Source organism: Mangifera indica, chromosome 8 (genome assembly GCF_011075055.1).
Source record: "Mangifera indica cultivar Alphonso chromosome 8, CATAS_Mindica_2.1, whole genome shotgun sequence".
NCBI lineage: Eukaryota > Viridiplantae > Streptophyta > Magnoliopsida > Sapindales > Anacardiaceae > Mangifera > Mangifera indica.
The window spans coordinates 9317141-9337641 of NC_058144.1; the positions used below are offsets into that span (position 1 = coordinate 9317141).

The 20501-nt window shown below is 33.9% G+C and overlaps 5 protein-coding genes and 1 non-coding gene across 8 annotated transcripts; 1 reads left to right on the plus strand and 5 right to left on the minus strand.

The window, feature by feature from the left end:
* Positions 1 to 141: 141 nt before the first annotated feature.
* TRNAE-CUC lies at positions 142 to 214 on the minus strand. Its single transcript has one exon. It is a non-coding gene; the product is annotated as a tRNA-Glu (tRNA).
* A 1218-nt stretch (positions 215 to 1432) lies between these two features.
* Positions 1433 to 4263, plus strand: LOC123224396 (protein WVD2-like 7). Of its 2 annotated transcripts, none has more exons than XM_044648041.1 (9): positions 1433 to 1605; positions 1722 to 2255; positions 2343 to 2705; positions 2819 to 2877; positions 2970 to 3044; positions 3325 to 3400; positions 3485 to 3547; positions 3665 to 3775; positions 3860 to 4263. In XM_044648041.1, exons 1-9 carry the CDS (start codon positions 1537 to 1539, stop codon positions 4073 to 4075), a joined length of 1566 nt encoding a protein of 521 aa, XP_044503976.1. In that variant the 5' UTR covers positions 1433 to 1536; the 3' UTR covers positions 4076 to 4263. The 2 variants fall into 2 exon arrangements, with proteins under 2 accessions (XP_044503976.1, XP_044503975.1); XM_044648040.1 differs by having other exon boundaries at positions 1435 to 1605; positions 3298 to 3400.
* Positions 4264 to 4470: 207 nt separating this feature from the next.
* Positions 4471 to 5452, minus strand: LOC123224397. Its single transcript, XM_044648042.1, has one exon. The coding sequence runs from the start codon at positions 5231 to 5233 to the stop codon at positions 4565 to 4567; it is 669 nt and encodes a 222-aa protein (XP_044503977.1). The 5' UTR covers positions 5234 to 5452; the 3' UTR covers positions 4471 to 4564.
* A 1430-nt stretch (positions 5453 to 6882) lies between these two features.
* LOC123223217 (cystinosin homolog) lies at positions 6883 to 10192 on the minus strand. Its single transcript, XM_044646329.1, has 8 exons — positions 9911 to 10192; positions 9698 to 9830; positions 9489 to 9578; positions 9257 to 9381; positions 8330 to 8372; positions 7723 to 7840; positions 7586 to 7635; positions 6883 to 7250 (listed from the first exon to the last, which is right to left on the minus strand). The coding sequence occupies exons 1-8, from the start codon at positions 10027 to 10029 to the stop codon at positions 7104 to 7106; spliced, it is 825 nt and encodes a 274-aa protein (XP_044502264.1). The 5' UTR covers positions 10030 to 10192; the 3' UTR covers positions 6883 to 7103.
* A 2488-nt stretch (positions 10193 to 12680) lies between these two features.
* Positions 12681 to 15917, minus strand: LOC123223216 (cystinosin homolog). Of its 2 annotated transcripts, XM_044646327.1 has the most exons (9): positions 15901 to 15917; positions 15350 to 15552; positions 15138 to 15270; positions 14959 to 15048; positions 14718 to 14842; positions 13884 to 13926; positions 13292 to 13409; positions 13157 to 13206; positions 12681 to 13054 (listed from the first exon to the last, which is right to left on the minus strand). In XM_044646327.1, exons 2-9 carry the CDS (start codon positions 15466 to 15468, stop codon positions 12905 to 12907), a joined length of 828 nt encoding a protein of 275 aa, XP_044502262.1. In that variant the 5' UTR covers positions 15469 to 15552; positions 15901 to 15917; the 3' UTR covers positions 12681 to 12904. The 2 variants fall into 2 exon arrangements, with proteins under 2 accessions (XP_044502262.1, XP_044502263.1); XM_044646328.1 differs by lacking the exon at positions 15901 to 15917 and having other exon boundaries at positions 14992 to 15048; positions 15350 to 15611.
* A 1323-nt stretch (positions 15918 to 17240) lies between these two features.
* LOC123223215 (succinate dehydrogenase [ubiquinone] iron-sulfur subunit 2, mitochondrial-like) lies at positions 17241 to 19196 on the minus strand. Its single transcript, XM_044646326.1, has 2 exons — positions 18438 to 19196; positions 17241 to 17622 (listed from the first exon to the last, which is right to left on the minus strand). Exons 1-2 carry the CDS (start codon positions 19097 to 19099, stop codon positions 17439 to 17441), a joined length of 846 nt encoding a protein of 281 aa, XP_044502261.1. The 5' UTR covers positions 19100 to 19196; the 3' UTR covers positions 17241 to 17438.
* Between the last annotated feature and the right edge of the window lie 1305 nt (positions 19197 to 20501).

Consider the following 20501-nt stretch of genomic DNA (forward strand, 5'->3'; position numbering starts at 1 on the left):
CTGAATTTGAATTTTATTTGTGTTTCTGTACTTCCATTATAAGGTGGTTTTCTTGTGGTTATTTTGCTGTAAAAAAATAAAAAATTAAATTTGATCATAGATGGAAACAAAAAAAAATTGACCAAATTTGTTTAAAATCAGTTCCGTTGCCGGGACTTGAACCCGGGTCTCTCGGGTGAGAGCCGAGTATCCTAACCACCTAGACTACAACGGAAGGTGACCAATAGGGCTAAGTATATTTTATAATTACGTAAATCCGACCTGGCTCCATCTTTTCCACAAGTAAATTTTGAATATACAGTTTTTTTGGTCTTTGTTCACTTATCAACCAGAAAAACTTTTCTGTACATTTTTTTCTTTGATCTATGTTCTCATTAATTTTACAGCCAATAAAAGAAAAGTTTTGTCCAATTATATTAATGATTTAATATTTAATAAAATTGTTTCCTTTATAATGTCGTGAATTGAATAGTTCAAATCTTAATTTTCTTTTCTATAAGATCTTAAAAGAGTAATGAATCCCACAAAATTATAATTTAGAAATAAACTTAATTTTACCCCAATAATATATTTTTCTATATGAACAATATTATGTGTATACATTTTTTATATACAATTTAGTGTTACAGATAATGTGTCATCATATAAATGGTTATTATTTTACTTTTTATTTAATATCATCAAATTATATAATGACACATTATCTGTATATCTAAATTGCGTACACAAAATATATACACATAGCTTTAGTATAGTTTTATTGTTTCTAGAAATCTATTTCCTTTCCAACTCAAGATTTACATACTACAGGATTTATCATAGTGGGTGTTTTGTTACAACTATCATTACTACTTCAAGATAACAACAAACATTCAATTCAACCATAAATCTCACGGAAAATGCTGAGTTCAATTCTTGAAGAAAGCCCTAATATTAGAGTATCAACAATGTCAAGAGCCTTTGATTGTTATTTTTGTCTGCATTCCATAACCCACATTGGCTTTTGTTAGTGATGTTGCAATTGCACCCACTGGTAGTTCAGCTTGCCAAAATCTCACCTCACCTCCTGCTTTCCTTCAAAACTACTAATGGGCAATGACCATCTCTTTCAAACCCAAACTAATCACATCCTTAAACTACTTTTGTTCTTCTTTACCTTAAATAATCATTTCACCAATTACCAACAACTTCCATGGCATGAGATCGAACATGTTTCTGATTCTGCATTGAGCAAGTTTTGGGGCCTTTAAATTTCAAATTTAATGAATAATTTGAAGCATGTAGGCCACCAATTGGATAAAAAAGAGTTTAAAAATACAGAAAGAGAGAGAGACCCCACTTCAAAAGATTGCACCAAACTTTTCTCAGCTTTACTAACTATGGCTTGCTTTTCCCCAACAGGGACCATACACTTTTCGTTTAAATTTCAAATTTTTAAACCGTTTAGTAAGTTGAACAAATAAAATATGTTTTACAATAACTAGAAGAGTTCAAAGTCTGGATCTTTTTTGGTTTGAAAACTTGTACCGCAGAGATATGGGAGAAACAGCTTGTCTCATGCAACCATTCTCCTATGTTTCCGGCATTCCTAATGAAGACAAAGAGGTGAGTTTTTAGAACTTTTCTTTGTCTTGGCTACTGAAGGTGCTCAAAGTTTTTGGTCGTTGTTTGTCAGTTTGTAGAGGGTTTGGTTTGCGAAAGTGAAGAGTTTTGTGTTGCAGGGGAACCCCATTCATGCACTTGGGCAATCAATTTCATTCGGGAGGTTTATGTCAGAGTCGTTGTCCTGGGAGAAATGGTCAACGTTCCCTCATAAGAAATATGTTGAAGAGGCTGAGCGATACTCTCGCCCTGGATCAGTTGCAGAGAAGAAAGCTTTCTTTGAAGCTCATTACAAGAAAATTGCTGAAAGAAAAGCAGCGGCTTTGCTAGAGCAAGCACAAAATAATGCATCAAAAAATGTTCCTGAGTCGGAATCTGAAGATGGAGTCAATAATGTCACAACCGAAGATTCACAAATGATTCCTTTAAACCCTCAACAAGAGGTCAGTTCCAATGGACACGATATAAACATTACAGAGGATAAATCTGAAGGCAATAAGGTGGAAGCACCAAAATTTGTGAATGAAAACAAGGTTCTTGTGGAGAAAAATGTGAATTTGGAATCAACAAAGCAGATTTGTATCAAGGTTGAAGCCTTAAGTCGTCTTGGGGTGGATGATAGAGCAACTCAAATGGGGAAATCTCAGTTGAAGGTAAAAATGTCGACCGATATCTTCTTTTCTTTTTCAGGTTCCACTGTCTTTGCAGTCACCAATTATTATGTATTTATTTTGTGGCAGAGTTTAGGCTCTAAAAAGGATGAAAAGGTTTCAATTAGCAAGAAGAAACCAACACTGTCATCCTCAAATTCATCAGGTTATAGTAAAGTAACCAAGGTGCCACCTTCACCAGCTAGACCAGCAGCTTTATCTCATTCCAAGAAGGAAAACAACTCCACTCCGATCAACAAGAAACCTGCAATAGACTTGGCGGAGAAGAAGAGATCGACTCCAAAATCATCTCACAAGTCTATTTATTTTACTCCTGCCCGGGAAATTAATCGATTAACTTCAACTATTATCCGGAAGATTGATAGTTCAAAAGTTGCTGCCAATGCTAAAGCATCTAAAGATTGCTCAACTCCTTTAAAGACTCCAACTGCGGTGCCCACTTTTCTTCTATTTCATTGTTCTGCAATTGCAATATCTATAAAATGACCTCAAATCTTGGTAGTGTTTGTCATACTTACCAAAATAGTTGCATTCTCTATTGGCAGGCATCTGTAAGTGGAGCAACAAAGCATCCCTTGACCACTCCTTGGTCAGAAAATAGAAGGTAATATCTGGGTTTATTCAGATTATTAAAGAGAGAGAATTTTATGATGATTTTGATATCTCATACCATTGATTCCTATGTATTGACTGCAGGGCTGGAATGCTCCACGAGTCCTCAGCCTCAGGGAACAAAACAGTTCGAGCTAGATGGCAATTCCTCCCTACAGAGTAAGAAATTTTGGTAAAAGGGAGTGTTTCAAATCCTAGTTAATAAAGCAACAAAGCCTTGATTTGATTGTTTCTTTGCTTCTTTGCATACTTAGCTTATAATGCTGAGGGATAATTTGAGTTGCGTGATCATAATCTTTCTTACCATTTCATAAGTAAAATCATAAGCAATGGTCAGCATGAGCCAATACCAGTGGATTTGCCACTTAATTTGAAGGGACTTAAAGTCCTGATTATTGTCTTTTCATGCCAGTTGTTCAAAGTTTTTGAGTGCCTGCAGAAACAAATTGCAATCTCCAAATTCATCTACACCTTTCCGTCTTAGGACTGAAGAAAGAGCTGCTAGGAGAAAAGAGGCAAGGCTTCGCATAATTAATAACTTCTAACTTTCCCATAATATTGTGTGGTTAATCTTCTGTACACTATTTTTCTCTTTCCAGAAGCTTGAAGAGAAATTTAATGCCAATCAAGCACAAAAAATCCAGCAGCAAGCAACACTTAAGGTTGTATCTTATCGCCAAGCCTTTTTTTAACTTGATGATAATAAATTTGAATCTCCTATTTCATATTTCAACATTGGATTGTGTGCAAGTTTTACCATTGATCCTTTGTTTGAGCAGGAGAAGGCAGAAACAGAGCTCAAAAAATTGCGTCAAAGCCTCTGCTTCAAGGCGAGACCACTGCCAAATTTCTATAAAGAAAGATCAGCATCTAAGAATGAGATGAAAAAGGTATAATCTGTAAGACATTTACAATGCATACCCTAGGTTTGCCAATGCAATTTATCTTCTTCTGATTCTTCTCCTCTTTTACAGGTTACTCTGACACAAACTCAACCTCCAAAAGAAGGAAAGAGCTCCACATCAGGCACAGTCCAGATCAAAGTCTCCCAACCTTCAAAGAAATCTTCAACCAACAACATGGAATCGAATTGTTTCCAGGCAAAAAAAGGTCACAACTCTGATTCTCTTAATTCAAGGCCTACAAGGCTTACTCATGAGAATACATCTCCAAACATTCAGCCTGAGTAAGCAAAACCATTCAAGTTTCATTTTCCCAGAGAATCAAATTATTGTTGAGCAATGTCGTGCTGCTGAATTAATAAGTTGAGATTTCATGTCCTGTATCCAGAGTTTTCCCTTGAATTAGTATTTACTAGCTTCAGCTATTGTAAAAATCACTCTGTACCTTTAAATACTATGAACATAGAATTTTTAACTATTGGCATCATCTAGACATATTTTCTCCTCAAGCTAATAGGAAAGTAAGAGGGCATCAACCAAATATAATAATTATTTATTTCTATTAATTTTTTATCAATCATTTTATTTTTGGTTATCTGAACCAAACTCATCCTAAAAATTAAATGGCAGAAATCCAGAACCTTAGCTCAGCTAGTGAGTCATGGAACAATTGAAGGAGAAGATCCTTAAGCACAATTAATAATCATATCTTAATAATATTGAACCATACATTATGAAATGTACAATTATTATCATAAAAACAAACACAAACAAATCTCAAGTAACAATCAGATCTTCTCCCACCATATACCAACCTTCATCTCCCTCAACCAGCTGAAACATCATACCCACATCAATGAAACTTACAATAGTAACCTCCTCTTCATTAACATCACCATCTAAGACCCCATCCCTTCCCGTTTGAGGCCAAAAGTGCTCCATTAAAACATCACCACGTTTAGCGTCATAATCATTAGTAACATCATCAACATTATCATCATTTTCTTCTTCTTCATCGTACGCATACTGATTATCCAGAACATTCAATATCCCCGTCGCAGAAAACCCAGAATAATTACCGCCAGGGCGCCCCTCCACCGCCTTCCAAGTGAGCGACTTATAATTGGAGACCGAAACCAAATCTCGTGAGATAAGCTTCTGGGTTCCCTTGTTCTTCCCCCTGTATCTGCATCTATAATCATAACTATAACAAACCGGGTAAGAGTCATCATGGTAACATTCTGTACACGGAGTCCCGCACGGCTTCTTACACGACTTCCCACCCTTGGAGTGATTGGTGGGTTTCGTCGACACCTTGGTAAAAATCCCGGAAGTCGGAGGCGCATCGAGCTTGTTTAAGATCCGGGCATGGGGTCTGGGATTCCATGGGGATGGTAACACCCCGCAGGTCCTAACCATACCGTGTTGGCGACCTTCTCTCTTCATTACGAAAGAAAAACAATGGAGTTTTGGGCGGAAAGGAAAAGGAAAAGGAAATGATAAGCAGTAGAAGTTGTGCTTTGTATATTTATACAGATCTGGTTCCTTGTAAATGGGGAGAGGCTTGGGACGCAAGGTATTTTTGTTTAGTCATTGCGCGTGCGGAGCAAGATAAGAAAGATGGACACAAGGCAACTCATCACGGAGAATAAGAAAAAGGGACTCTATAAACTAACCGACCGAGTATGCTTTGTTGATATAAAGTTTGTGTTTATTTAAATAAAGTAACAAATTGTTTTGACGGGTGGACTGCAAATGGACGATCATTAATTAATTAATTAATTAATTAAATTATATATATATTTTTAATATATAAAATAGACTCTTACTTAATAACATTATATTAATTTTATATACTCAAAATATCCTCCCATATTTTATTTAAAAAAAATTAAAAGCGATGCTATTGATTAATTGGAGGTTTAATTGGCAGACGTAACATTCATATTTGTTCCGTAGAGGGAATAGGATCATTGCTAAGTGACGAAGCTGTTCACTACCTTTCTTGGCTGACCGGGACTCATACATATATTTTTTAATTCTTTTTTTTTCAGGCCAAAGGATTAATTTGCACCTAAGTTTGATGCGTTTCCAAAGTTATATCTAAAAAATTTAAAAAACCTAAAATCTTATTAATGAATTAATTATTATTAAGATTTTTTATTTAAGATAAGAGTAAAATTTTTATTTTATTAATAATACTAAAAAATATAAAATTTATTATATTTTTCTCCTTAAATTTTAAAAATTAATAAATTCATATTTACCTAAATTTTTCTAACTTTGAAAAGTCACAATTTTCCTCTCAAACCTAAAGTTTTTTTTTTTTATCCTCCGGCCACCATCTCTAATGTCGATAAACACCTTTCTCCATCTTAAAACATTGGTGGGTGTACGACGAGACACAACGACTTTCTTTCTTTAGATCTCTTCGTCGAAGACAAAGAGATCTAGAGAGGGGAGCTGCCAACCAACATTTTATGATAGAAAAAGGAGGTCGTTGATGTTAAAGATGGTAGTCAGAATAAAGAATTAAAAAACCCTAGGTCTAGAAGAAAAATGTAACTTTTTAAAATAAAAAAACTTTAAATAGAAATGAAATTGTTAGTATTTAAAATTTAGAAGTAAAAATATAATAAATTTTATATTTTTTTAATTTTATTAGTAAAATAATAATTTTATCCTTACTACTAGAAGAAAATTTTAACCATATTTAACCTATAAATGAGATTTTAAGTTTTTCAAATGGCCAAAGGACTATTTTCCACCTAAAATATGCTATTACCTTAAAGTTTTCTTTATTAATTTTGAAAATCCTATTTATTTATTTATAAACAATTAAAATTAATAAAATTTTAACCAATTAAAATTTTAATTTGGACGGGAAATAATCCTTTGGCCTTTTCAAATTCCGTGAACGGGACTTTGGACACACATCAACACTTGGGTGGGAAATAATCCTATGGCCTTCTATTTATTAAATTCTGTTTGTAAGAAAAAGCCGGCAACCAGTCCACATTCTCCGATAGGCAGCTTGATCAACAGAATAGAATTCCAAACGTAAAACTTAGCTAGTATAGGAATTATGAGACTGCTTTTACATGCTTAATAATAACATAGTTACCTCAATTTATTATGGATAGCTTCTTTAAATTACATGTCACACTTTAAATGGCAATTTCCAGTATCTCATAACCAACTGTTCTTCCTGTACAAATATTGAGAAAATCAAACAGTCTAGATTTTGACTGATTTTTGTACAATATCAAACATAGGTCTCTTCCTCGCAAATTACAATCTGTGTGCTTTCTGAGTCTTAAACATTTTCTACCTCTGGGTTGTCGGAGGACTTGAGAAGTGGGTCTGAAATCTCTTTTTTGAGTTTGGGAGTGATTGCAGCTTTATTGGCCGGATATAACAGATAATGTTGACACATGAATAGAAGGTCAAAGAAAATGGACACCTGCAAAACATATTATACCAAAATCAATGCCAACTTAAAAAATGAGTCAAGGGCAGAATTTACCCATGCTTGATCATGAAATAATCCCAAGCAATGAAAGAATATTGCAAAAAACGTAAAAAAGATGTTTCATGTGTTCTTTTCTGTACTTTAAGAAAAAAATTAAAATTATTACTTATAGAAAAAATTACAAATGAACACTGAATTTCAAGAGTATAAAATAAGTGCTCTAACAAAATGTAGAACTTCGAAAAGATAGTTAAGGAATTAATGAGTCTCAAATAAAATGGCAAGTTACACAAAGCTCAATCAAAAGAAAAGTGGACATTTCATACCAGAGATAGCAACGTCTTTCCTATATTGCCATAAAAGTTAACCCAAGAATCTGCAAAAAGAGTTAAGAGGTTGAAATTAGCATTCGCAAAAACATGATGCAGGATGAAGATCATTCAGCTCTGAAGGGATTGCATACTTTGATCTATAGATTGCACAATCATCTGAGTATAATTTGTACACCCTCCAAGAAAATCAAGTAATATATTCCCAATGCTGAATCCATCTGTACTCTTTCGCCTAAAGTTCATCACCGCCTAAAGTTCAATCACAAAAGTAATATTAGAAGCATTAATTGGGGTACTAAATATACAGTTGACAAAATATGATAGGGAAATATAGTCAGATTATGGTGATATAGATTCAACTTCCATATAAATGTAAAATCTAAATGTAACTTAAATCATTCATACTGATTGAATGAATTCACAGTGCCAAATAAACTGATTTAAGGGATCATTTCAGCTTTACAATTCCTCACATTTCTGATGTCTCCAAGCTAACAACAAACTTATGAGATAAAATACATCATGATCTATAATGGACTGATTCAATATTCCATATGTTGCCAGAACCTTAATTTTATGTGGATAATCACACAATTGAAATGATAAACCAAGCTCATATGGACTTCGTAGGCACATGGAATATGATGCATCAATAAGAATAATCATTAACAAAAAGAAAAAATAATATATGAAATCAATTCTCTAATATAAAAAGTTCAGAGTGAAAGGGACTTTGACCTGGGGAATATACTTTATGAGTGTCATAAAAACTTGAATTGAGCTGAAACAAAATTGAAGAAAAAAAATATTAGACTGTATATGATGAGTACCAAAAGAACTTCAACTAAGCTAAAACAAATTAAATTTGCAAGGACTTTAGCAAGTTTAACCTCTAACCATTCCATCTATGATATTAAGGAACAACAGATTAAACATAACAAGCCATACTGAAGAAAACAATAGTTACTGTTGTGCAATGCGTGTATTCAGGGAATGGAAGTTTATTAAGCTACCAAACCCCAAATTCCCAAACAATCCCTCTCCCAACTGCTATTCTATCCTCAGAAAGAAAAATAGATGGCAAAAATATGGTTTAAATTTATTACAGAGAATGCCATTTATCTAAGGACATGTCACAGAAGAAAGCATATTGAGGCTCATCAGAATTTATCAGAGCTTTTCAGGTCCAAAACAGGTTCAGGAATAAAATTCAAACTAATATCAACCCAAACACCATCTTTCTATATCACAGCAAGGTTGGCCTTGTAACAAGCTAAAAAAAAATGTTTCCATAGGTGCAAGTGACTAAGTTCCTCCATAAAAGTGGCAAGATATAAGGAATTAACATCTGGTAAAAACAGTGATCTGGCTTTTTAATGACTTGAATGATCTCAAAGTGTTAGCATAAACTAAGAAGTCTACATAACCATACCAACCACATAGAAACATCTCTCTCATGCTTATTCATGATTCTAGTGACATTGTGAACTCTTAAGGTCCATTATAAATAAGGTTTACTTGTAAAAATAATACATATACAGATACTAATTACAAATCCAAATTATCACATTCTAAACTAAAATATACAGACACCTACAATACACCGCTGCGTATGTGTATGCTAATGTCAACCCAAAGGTAGAAAACCCCAGCGGAACAACTTACTTGAAGATGTTTATTAGCCAAAGCCAGGAATGGCTAGGCAGAGCTACGAAGAAACAAACAGCGGCAGTTAACCACACAGCACATACTATCGTGATAGATATCTTAGATACTTTCTGAACTCCACGCTGCACAAAATTCAGAGCATAGATTACAGTAACATCTTAAGCAAACGGCAAACAGCTCCCCAAGCATCAATACTGATTTGACCACAAAGAAAGAATGAAATAATTACTTCATAGATTGCAATTTGCAACAAGGTGATGGCGGTCAACAGAACAGCATGTATAGAAAATGCCACATCATTTGCAGCCACAGGAATCATCTACAATGAGCAGAAACCAGCTGATATCAAACGATTATGATGGTAATTAGGAATTCTAATCACTTGACAAAGAAGTATAGAATTAAATTTAAAAAAAAAATAAAGAGAGAGAAATTAACCTGATCATAGCCGTACTCCTGAAAGTACTGTTCCTGAATAGCAGGGCTAAAGTAGAGACAAACATTGTAGATCAAGTAGGAGGAGTGCTTCGTCAAATTAAGCAACACGAAATCAAAGTTCAAACCTATAACACTAAAAAAATCAAAACACACTAATTATTAGATTACAATAAGAAACAAAATTTAATTTAATTTGAGCAGTAACATACTTACCTTTTGCGGCGAAAATTTAAGATGACTTGGGGGTAGAAACTGACGGACCATGAAATGAAAGAGATCCAACCGAGAATTTGGTAAGTAATTTCCAGCGGAATCGAATTCCACGACGCCATTTCTCTCCTGATATTTGCTCTTCCCACTTAACCGGAGAGAAAAATGCAACAGACAGCCCCGATTCGTCCGCCGATTCTTTTAAAACATCATGGCGTTGATTTGACGGTCTCGGTTTTGTAGCGTTGGAATCCTGTACCCTTTAATGTCTACATTCATTCATAAGAAATTTGTTACGTTTATTTAGTCGACGGCGTTGAAAATTTGATGGCTTTTATGTTTAAATTAGGCCAAAGGATTATTCCTCACCCAAAGTATTTTTTAAATCTTAAAGTCCCACCCATTAATTTAAAAAATCTTAAATACTTATCTATAAATAATTAAAACTAACATTCTTAAAAATAAAATGATCATTTTATTTATATTATTAAAAATAAACTAAAATTTATTTTTTTTTTTCTAAATTTTTAAAATAAAAGTTTCTTTTTAATCTAAGTTTTAAAAAATGATAATTTTTTCCTAGGATTTAGTTTTTAAATCTCTAACATCAAATTTGATGTTATCATCAATAATGAATATCTCTCGATACCTGAGCTTCCCCCAATAGTCAAGTTTCTCTTGTTTGGAAGTATAAACGATATCGATTGATATCAAAAATAAATCTCAATTTTATTAGAAAGACGAGATCCGATGAAGACAAAAGATCTCATCTTTATCGAAGAAGATGAGAAATTTCATCTTCATTGAGAAAGACAAAATCATCTTCCCTAATGAAGATGGTTGGTTTAAGACTGTCGAGCAGAGAAGAAGATGGTGAGGGAGCTACTGTCGGAGGAAGAGAAAGGAGATGTCACCAGAGAAGCATTGGATATGGTGTTGGATTTTAAAAACTAAATCCTAAGAGAGAAAATATCATTTTTTAAAACTTGACATATAAGAAAAATTATTAATTTTTATGGTTTAAAAGAGAAAAAAGTGATAAAATTTTAAGGAGTTAGAATTCGTTAATTTAAACTGCTCATATGTGAGTATTTAGAATTTTTATAGTTAGAAGGTGAAAACTTAATAATAGAGATACTTTGGGTGGGAAATGGTTCTTTGGCCATTAAATTATTCAAGTATCTTCCGGAAATAACCACATGATAATTATGTGGTAGAAATACGTCATGCGTGACTCTTTTATTTTTAATTTAAATATTCACGATAATTTACGTGAAATGAATAATTTGATTGTAAATTATAGTATTCTCATTTTAGAAACGGGCTAATTTTGGATGACCTGTTAATTTCCCCAGTTATTATCAGTATTTAATTTAATTATCTGAATTTTTAAAAGTAATATTTTATTTTATTCCAGAAATAAACATATTAAATTTTATTTTATTTTTATAATTTTCGAATGCCAGCACATTGCTGATGCAAATTTTCAGATAGGGAAACCCATTTGACTGTCAATTTCTTATCAGAAATGCAAATGAATTTGGACGAAAATATGGGAAAATGGGTATATCAATTCCGTAATTGGGAATCTCGTTTATTGATTCCAATTTGTCGTTTATTCATAACTCTACCACAGCCATAAGAAATATATCACTCCTTTTGTTCTTTTCTCTTCGTCTCACCATGTATTCCTACAGTATATTGTAACAGATTCTGTACTGCAAATTCTTGTCTTCTTCTTGACTGTGAATTGGCAGCAATTGGTGGATGCACCAGGTCCAGCTTAAGTGAAAACTCTGTAACGCCATGAATGAAATTTGTGCTGCTTTGGTTTCTAGATTCAATGTAGGCATTCTTCAGAATATAAGTGAAAACTATGCTGCACACTCTTTGAGAATTGCAGTGCTTTAGTTTTGTCATGGAAGTCAAATAGTCTATATCATATACCGAAAACTCATATATTAAACATAGTATTGTATGATACGGATTTTATAAAATAAAGTAATAAAATAATAAAAAAATTAACACGTCATCATTTTAAAAAATATCACAAGTACTTTTAAAAATTTAAATTTTTTTTATGTTCACTGTTATTACATTATTATTTTTTCAAAAAAATGTATTAATCTGTATCGATAATATGTATTATATAATATGTTTATTGTATTATATTAATTATAATATATATTATAATATATATCATTTTTCATCTAAATCATATAATATCGTAAAATACTAATAACTATGATTTTTATCACTTCTGTGTTGTGCTAGGATCATTGCGAATCTTGAAATTCTTTTGTTATATTTCTCATCATTTTTGGTGCTTCTTTCACCATCCAATGCGCCATTTCCTTTCAGTTTCAGAGGTAAATTCTGCTTTACATCTTAGCAAGTACAAAAAATCCAGTTGATGCTTTCACGAAAACACCTTTGAACAGTAGTAGATGACAGCACCTGCGAAAGTGCAAAATATCTCTGATGTTCAGATAATTTTCTTGGGCAAGATGTTGATATTTCCCATTAGTGATGCTAATTGCTAATTACCTGTAAAATCAAGTTTTGAGTACCTAAAATTATGCATGCCAGCAGCTCAATGCTCCTCTTGGCAGCATTGCTCACATAGTAGAGGCTGTTTCTCGATGTTACAGGAACAACAAATGGTGTTGCAGTCATTGTTGCTCTCTGCACAAGAAAATGGTTACTTGGAAGCTATTTATATAGGCTTCTTGCATAGCAATTGTTCCTTGCTCAAGCGAAGGATACGAAAGACTTAACCAAACAAGAAACGTTTCCATTTGCTTATGAATACAACATTCCATGTAACCGCCTGAGTGCAGAGGTTTTACTTCTGCTGTGTAAATTGTCTCCCTCTTTAAAGATACAATATGAATCATCCCAATTATATGAGCTGATAATGTTTTATTAAACAAGTGATTATCCTCAACAATGCCATAGGTCTCTTCCTCACAAATTACACGTTGCGCTTCACTGGTATTATACATTTTCTAGCTCAGGCTGCTTGGATGACTTTAGCAGGGGCTCTGAAACCTCTTTCTTGGGTTCAGGGGCGATGACTGATGCTTTATTGGCCAGATATAACAAATAATGTTGACACATGAATACAAGGCCAAACGATAAGGACACCTGCAGAATGTATTATACCAAAATCAATGCAACATAAATAGTCTCAAATTAAAATGGCACTGTATGCAAAGTTCAGTTAAAAGTAAACTGAACATTTCATACCAAAGATAGCAATGTCTTCCCTATATTTCCATAGAAGTTAACCCAAGAATCTGCGAAAAATGACGAGATTGACATTAACATTAACAAAAACATGATGCCTGATGAAGGTTATTCAGTTGGGAAGAGGTTGCATACGTTGATCGACAGACTGCACAATCATCTGAGTATAACTTGTAGACCCGCCAGAAAAATCAAATAATACATATCCAATGCTGAATCCATTGGTATTCTTTCGCCTGAAGTTCATCACCACCTGTATTTTATAATATAAATCAGAAATATTTATAAAACAAGCAAGTAATATCAGCATATTAATCAACTATGCACCTACACATAAAATTTTCTGTAAATCACACTTTTTACAAGGGATTGTCATTACAACAAAACCCTGGAGAAAGTATAACAACTTGCCCCTTGTGAACAATAAATATACAGTGATACTAATTTTTTTGACATTTAAATTTTACCATAAAAAACTAAATCTGCACATCAGCCAGACAGCCACTGAAACACATGTTGATTATATATGGATACATCACCATAACATTCTGACAAATGAAAACTAATTCTATATATCTGCCTAGCAGCAATCTTTAGGTAGCCAAAACCTTGCCCCCTTGGACTTCAATAACATATAGATTATTAAGAATCAATGAGGATAATCATAAACAAAAGTAATTCTAGCAATTCTCTAATATTAAAAGTTCAGTGTAAAAGGGACTTTGACCTGGGGAGTATACTTAATGAGCGTCATGAACACTTGAATTGAGCTGAAACAAAATTTGTATAAGTCACAAAATATTAGAATATATATAACGACTACTATAAGAACTTCAACTGAGATAAAGCAAATTAAACTTGCAAGGAATTTAGAAAGTCTAACCTCTTATCATTCCAACAATGTACTACAGAACTATAAAAAAGACCACAACCATGCTATTGAAGTGGATTTTATGGATTAAATGCATCAATTTATTCTAAAGAAATTTTCACTCACTTGAGTCACTGTTGCAAAAGGAGAATAATTAGAGTGGTGCAGAGGCCAGTTTCTGCAGGACCTCCTGCACCTCAGAAGGTAAAATATAGGGTAAAAATGGTGAGACTTCAGTCTAGAGAATGATATTTATCTAGAAAGCATTGCTCTGGCAGGTATATTAAGGCTTTGCAGCATGTATTGGCACTCTTTTCAGGTCTAAAGTAGGTTCAAGAACAAAATTCAAATGACTATCAAACTAAGAACCAGCATTCTATGTAGCAGCGAGATCGTACTCATACCAAGCTAACAGAAAGAATTTCCACAGGTATAAGTGCTTAGGTGTTTCATAAAAGTGGTGGTATGTGAGGTGTTATCAGCTAGCAAAATCAATTGATTGGCTTTTTAATGTCTTGAGGCATCTTAAAGCACTAGCATAAACCAAAAATTTCATTCATGATTCTAGTCGCATTGTGAAATCTCAAGGATGGTACCCTTGTAAGAGGGGTATTATCACATTTTGATGCGGTCAATCTTTCAATGCTATTGTTCAAACCAAAGGTACAAGGCACTAAAAGAGAAACTTACTTAAAGATGTTTATAAGCCAAAGCCAAGAATGGGTTGGCAGAGCTATGAAGAAACAAAATGCGGCAGATAACCATACTGCAGATACAATTGCTAGAGATATCCTGGAGACTCTCTGAACACCGCGCTGTGCAAAATTTCAAAGCATACATATACAAACATCTTAAGAACATGATAAACACCCCACCAGACACCTCTATAAGCATCAAGAAAAAATACAGCTACAACTGAACAATGAAATACTTCAAAGATTGCGATCTGCAACAAGGTGATCACCGTCAGTAGAACAGCATGTATAGAACACCCCACATCGTTTGCAGCCACAGGAATCATCTGAAACAAGTAGAAACGAGCTCATTTTCATATGAGAAACAGAGTAAAAGGAGACATGTGAAATTCTAAAAAAGGGAAGAAAGATGAACCTGATCAAAGCCATATCTCTGAAAGTATTGTTTCTGAATAGCAGGGCTAAAGTAGAGAGAAACATTGTAGATCAAGTAGGAGGAATGCTTCGTCAGATTAAGCACAACAAAATCAAAGTTCAAACCTACAACACTAAGAGATCAAAAAACACATCAATCAGTGTAAGTCTATTTTAGTGAAAACAAATTCAATTGAACTGAAAATTGGTTACCTTTTGCGCCGATAATTTAAGATGACTTGAGGGTAGAAACAGGCGGACCATGATAGGAATGAAACCCATCCGAGAATTTCGAAAGTGATTTCCAGCGGAATAGAATTCCACTTCGCCATATCTCTGTCCCTTGCTATCCTCTTCTTCGTTCTCACTTACCCAGAGAGAAAGACAATTAGACGGCCCCGATTTGCCGCAAGCTCCTATTGTACATTGAGTCGTTAATTGGGTAGTTTTGGATGGTAGCAATGCTGTTTTGCACTTTGTTGTTTTCTGATGACTAGATTCATACTTATCCATCCTGTCCGTATATCATTATTTTAAGCTCAAGTTTGTAATTATGGCTCAAGTTAATTCAACAAGAATATTATATATTTAAAGTTCTTTTGGCTTTAGCATGTTGATGATTACGCTTGATGTACAGCATCCTTTTTGAGAAATGCAGTTCTTCATTTTTATCACTTCTGTTCTATCATCTATGATTATGGGTTTCTGCAGTCACTGCTTTATAACATGCAGAAGATTAATGGATAAATTATGGAGAAACTTACAAAAACAATTTGGTTAGATTCTGAAGAACATGGAGTGTAATCCAATTTGAGTAGTTTCCATGAAAAAGCGATAGTGGAAGTGAAACGTCTTAATGATCAGAGATCTCGTTTTCCAGCACTAGGAGACGGTAATGTTCCCCAGCTAGTGATGCGATTCACCTGTAAAAACAAGTTTGAGTTCCTCGAAGTAAGCATGGCAGCAACTCAAGGCTCCTCCCGGCAGCACAGTGGGGGCTATTTCAGGATGTTGCAGGAGCAACAAGGGGTTTCGCAGTCATTGTTGCTCCCTACACTAGAAAATTGTTCGTTATTATCAGTTTGTCTCGCATATCATGGTTATCTCAATTACATCTGTGCCACTGCTCACAGCCTTGAGCGTTCTCCACAAAAAGAAAGGCGACTGCTTGCTTGAACATAATTGGTGTTAACTTCTATGGAAATCAAGAAGACAAAAAACCAAACTAATGCCATCAATTTTTTCATCATTATGGCGTACTGGTCAACAATCGGCCACAGGGTGAAGGTGAGATTTCCCCATTATTTAGAAGCTCTTTGTTCAAGTGAAGGATATGAAACACCAAACCAAATATGAAATGCTTCTAAACTATAGAAATCCATTTTCTAAATGTTTATATGAATGGTTTATTCATTAGCAGGGTGAATGCAGGGGTTCTTTCCTATGAAATTTGGTTTTGGCGTCCTAAATTTATCCCAGAGTAACTACATTTGGTTGTATTTCTCCCTCTCCACACTTTACAGGCCTATAATACATCATATATTTTAGAAATCAGAAGACAGGATCGGCAGCAGTACCGGTGGTGTCTGCTCATTGACTGGAAAAATAACCAGAAGAAAATAGGATTTCCTGCTATATGGAGTTGCAAAAGTTATTCACGAACTATTTTAATCAAATATAAACTGTATTGAATCATTTGTGTGGTTATCAATACAAACTGATTCACCTGATGAGGGATCCAATGGGGCCTATTTCTTAAGGATTTGGTACTAAGATAATAACCCTGTACACTAAAAACTGAAGGAATGCTGAACAATTGAACAGCATTTGATTCCTTTCTCATTCCAAAACGGATAAATTAGAAAATGGCATTAAGGATGATAACTAATGGCACTGTGAGAGGCAATGAGCTCATTCAAGCAAGAAAACAATCCCTAAAGCACTGTTGGTGATACCTGATTGTTCATTAATTTAGCTTCTCCATCTAACAAATCCTTTTCGTTAGTTGGAATAAACAGTTTAATTGACTAGAATTTTTTAGGATACGTAAGCTGTAAATTTCACAGAAAGCAAACACATATGATATCCACATCCCAAGATAATATGCACTTCGAAGTTCTATAAGCAGTTTATTATGAAAGTGCAACAACAAACTTCAAATTTAATTCCCACCCAGTAAAAATGGGATACATGATACATCAAATTGCAGATTATTAGCTTAAACAATTTAGTTGGCAGGTTCTTTAAAAATTCCCACAGTAACCAACCAGATTCACATTGCAAGCTTTCAAAAACCAGACACTTAAGCAGAAGCACCAGCCTTTTGCTCAAGCTGCTTGATGTTCATAATCTGTTTCCCAGGATTCAAACCTTTGGGGCAGGCACGAGCACAATTCAAAATGGTATGGCAGCGGTACAGCTTAAACTCATCATTGATTGCTTCTAATCGTTCTTTGGTGTATTCATCACGGCTATCAATAATCCACCTGGATAACAAGCAGTAACGCAAGACTACAAATTATATAAATACTTCCACCTTTATGCAGCATTATCAAAGGCAAAATGAAGAATGAAAAGAGAAACCATATATCATACATAGGCATCATAGTCCTACTCCTACTGTAAAACATTTGCAAATGTAATATATATATATATATATGCTCATACAAAGCAAACTTTATAGCCTGCATGATGAACACAGATTCAGAAACACAAATGCAGCAGCTTCATTTCCATCATTATCTACTTTAAGCATGTTTCACCATCAATATGGAGATTGTTAAAAGAAGCCGTAAAAAATGAAATAAAATATACAACAAAATCACTAAAGTTCATAATCGTCCATGCATCAACAAATTTTAAGATTTAAAATTGGGAATACAAAGCCCCTAATTTCTTAGAAAGACCACCTCCAATGCCAATTACAATGGTCCGCAGCCAAGCACAAACTTAACAACTTTGGGAGGGGTCATATCAAAATGTAGACGGACTAACAAGCTTTAGAATGCAAAGACAAAACAACCATTGCATAGTTCCGCACTATCCGTAAGGCTTCATTCACAAGTAAAACTCTAATTACTTGAGCTTTAGTCAGGACACGCATAGTAGAGTAGCTTGAGAACTTTTAGGTTTCATAAAATAAAGATACTTGAGCTTTCTAGCAGAGTAACCAAACAATCAAAATAAATGTTAAAAAGGTGTTCAAAAGTCTCCCTTTTCTCCAATCCAAAGACATTAACAAACAGAAACTAACTCATCAACAGCTTCCAATCCAGAACTTTCATTAGGTTAAAAAGATTACCTATTCGCGTGAAGCAGAGCAGCAGGGCCCAGATAAGTCTCGGGGTTCCACCAGTAACTGGGACAGGATGTGCTGCAGCAGGCGCACAGTATGCATTCGTACATCCCGTCCAACTTTGCCCTATCTTTCTTACTCTGCAGAATCTCTTTCCCCGGAACCTCCGGCGGGTTCTTCCTCTTCAGCCAGGGCTCGATACTCTTATACTGATTATAGAAGTTAGTCATATCAACCACCAAATCTTTAATCACATACATGTGCGGCAATGGCGTGATCATCGACTCGCCAACAGACGAGATCTTCGTCAAACACGCGAGGCCATTACAACCGTCGATGTTCATCGCGCAGGAGCCGCATATACCTTCACGACAAGAACGGCGGAAAGTAAGCGAAGGATCGATCTCGTTCTTGATTTTGATGAGCGCGTCCAGGACCATGGGGCCACAGTCCTTGAGATTGATCTCGTACTCTTTAAGTGTAGGTTTCGAAGGCTGGTCGGGGTTCCACCGGTAGATTCGGAACTTCTTAATTTTAGTTTCGCTAGTGGCCTTTGGGTCAACCTTCTGCGCCTCCACTTCCGAAGCATGAAGCCGCGCAGCGACGTAGCGAGCCGACGGCGCCACTCTTGAAGCAGAGACAGCCCTCCGAATCAATCCGGTCGCCATTTTTCTATGCCGCAGGTCCAATGAGATTGGGAAATGTTAAGAATTGGCAGAGGAAAAGAAAGGAAATGATTCGATAGCTCAAGCTTATTGGGGACTGGCAAATGACGAAATTGGGTATTTATATATTATAGGGTTCCGTGGATTAGTGGGACAGTTATTTGTGGGGATGATGACGTGGCAAATTGTGGTGTGTTTGGTTGAGGACGGGAACGTGGCTTGATTCGGGATCAATAGTTTGGAACTTGAATTCGTTATGGAGGGCCTCGAAAGAGTTTCTAGGCAAAGCGATTTGGGAGATATTTTGTTTTATTTTTTTAAAATATTTTTTCGTATTATAAATCAAAAATTTTATTTTTTATCCAAAATTTAAATTTATAAAAAAAAATAAAGCTAAATATAAAAAAACATTATAATTATTTCAACCTTCCAAGATTCTAAGCACCGCGATAAATTAATTATCGTTGCAAACGAGTGATGCACATCGAAAGAGATATTATGTGTTAAAAAATATTGATCAAATACTCATATACAACAAAATGTGACATCAATGCAAAATAGGTACTAAACATTCAATAAATAAAAGTCAACTAAATACTTACAATTTTATTTTTTAATAAATAACATTTTTTTCATTCAAAGTTTGGTTTAAAAGCATTTTTTAATCTCTAATTGACATAAAAAACATTTTCATACGTAAACTCAAACTCTATTTAAAAAAACTGATGACATAAAAGTAAAATAATAATTTTACTATATATTTTGAAAATTAAAAAAAATAATTTCCCATTAAATTCAAATATTTAAACATTATAATTTAATTCTTAAAAAAATTTTATTGCATTTTATTCAATTTTTTAAGTGTGTAATTGTTAATTTTGAAACTATTAAAGGATAAACTGATATTTCAAAATTTTTTAAAAGACCCCAAACTTTTCTCAAATTTTCAATAACCACCTAAAAATTTTTGAAGACCCTCAATGTTTTTAAAAATTATGATTTATCGTTGATATATGATTATACAACAAAAACACCTAATCTATAAAAAGAGAGGAAAATGGATGATGGTGAAAATAAAAAGAAATAAGAAATTTCTTATATAATTTAAATTTTTAAAATGTTATTTTTTATTTTTGTTAATTTAAAGTTATATTATAATTTTAAAAAATAAAATAATAGAGATAAAATGATAATTTTATTCTTTACTATTGTTGTTTCGTTAACAAAGTTTAATTTTAAAGAAAATAATATTATTTATGTTTAATTTTGAGTAAAAAATTATTATTTATACCCATTAGTAAAAACATTTTTATAAAATCAGATTATGTTAATCAAATTATATCAAAATAATGATTTGATGATCTAACCATGTGACTAACACGAACTCTTTCAAGAACATGTTGTT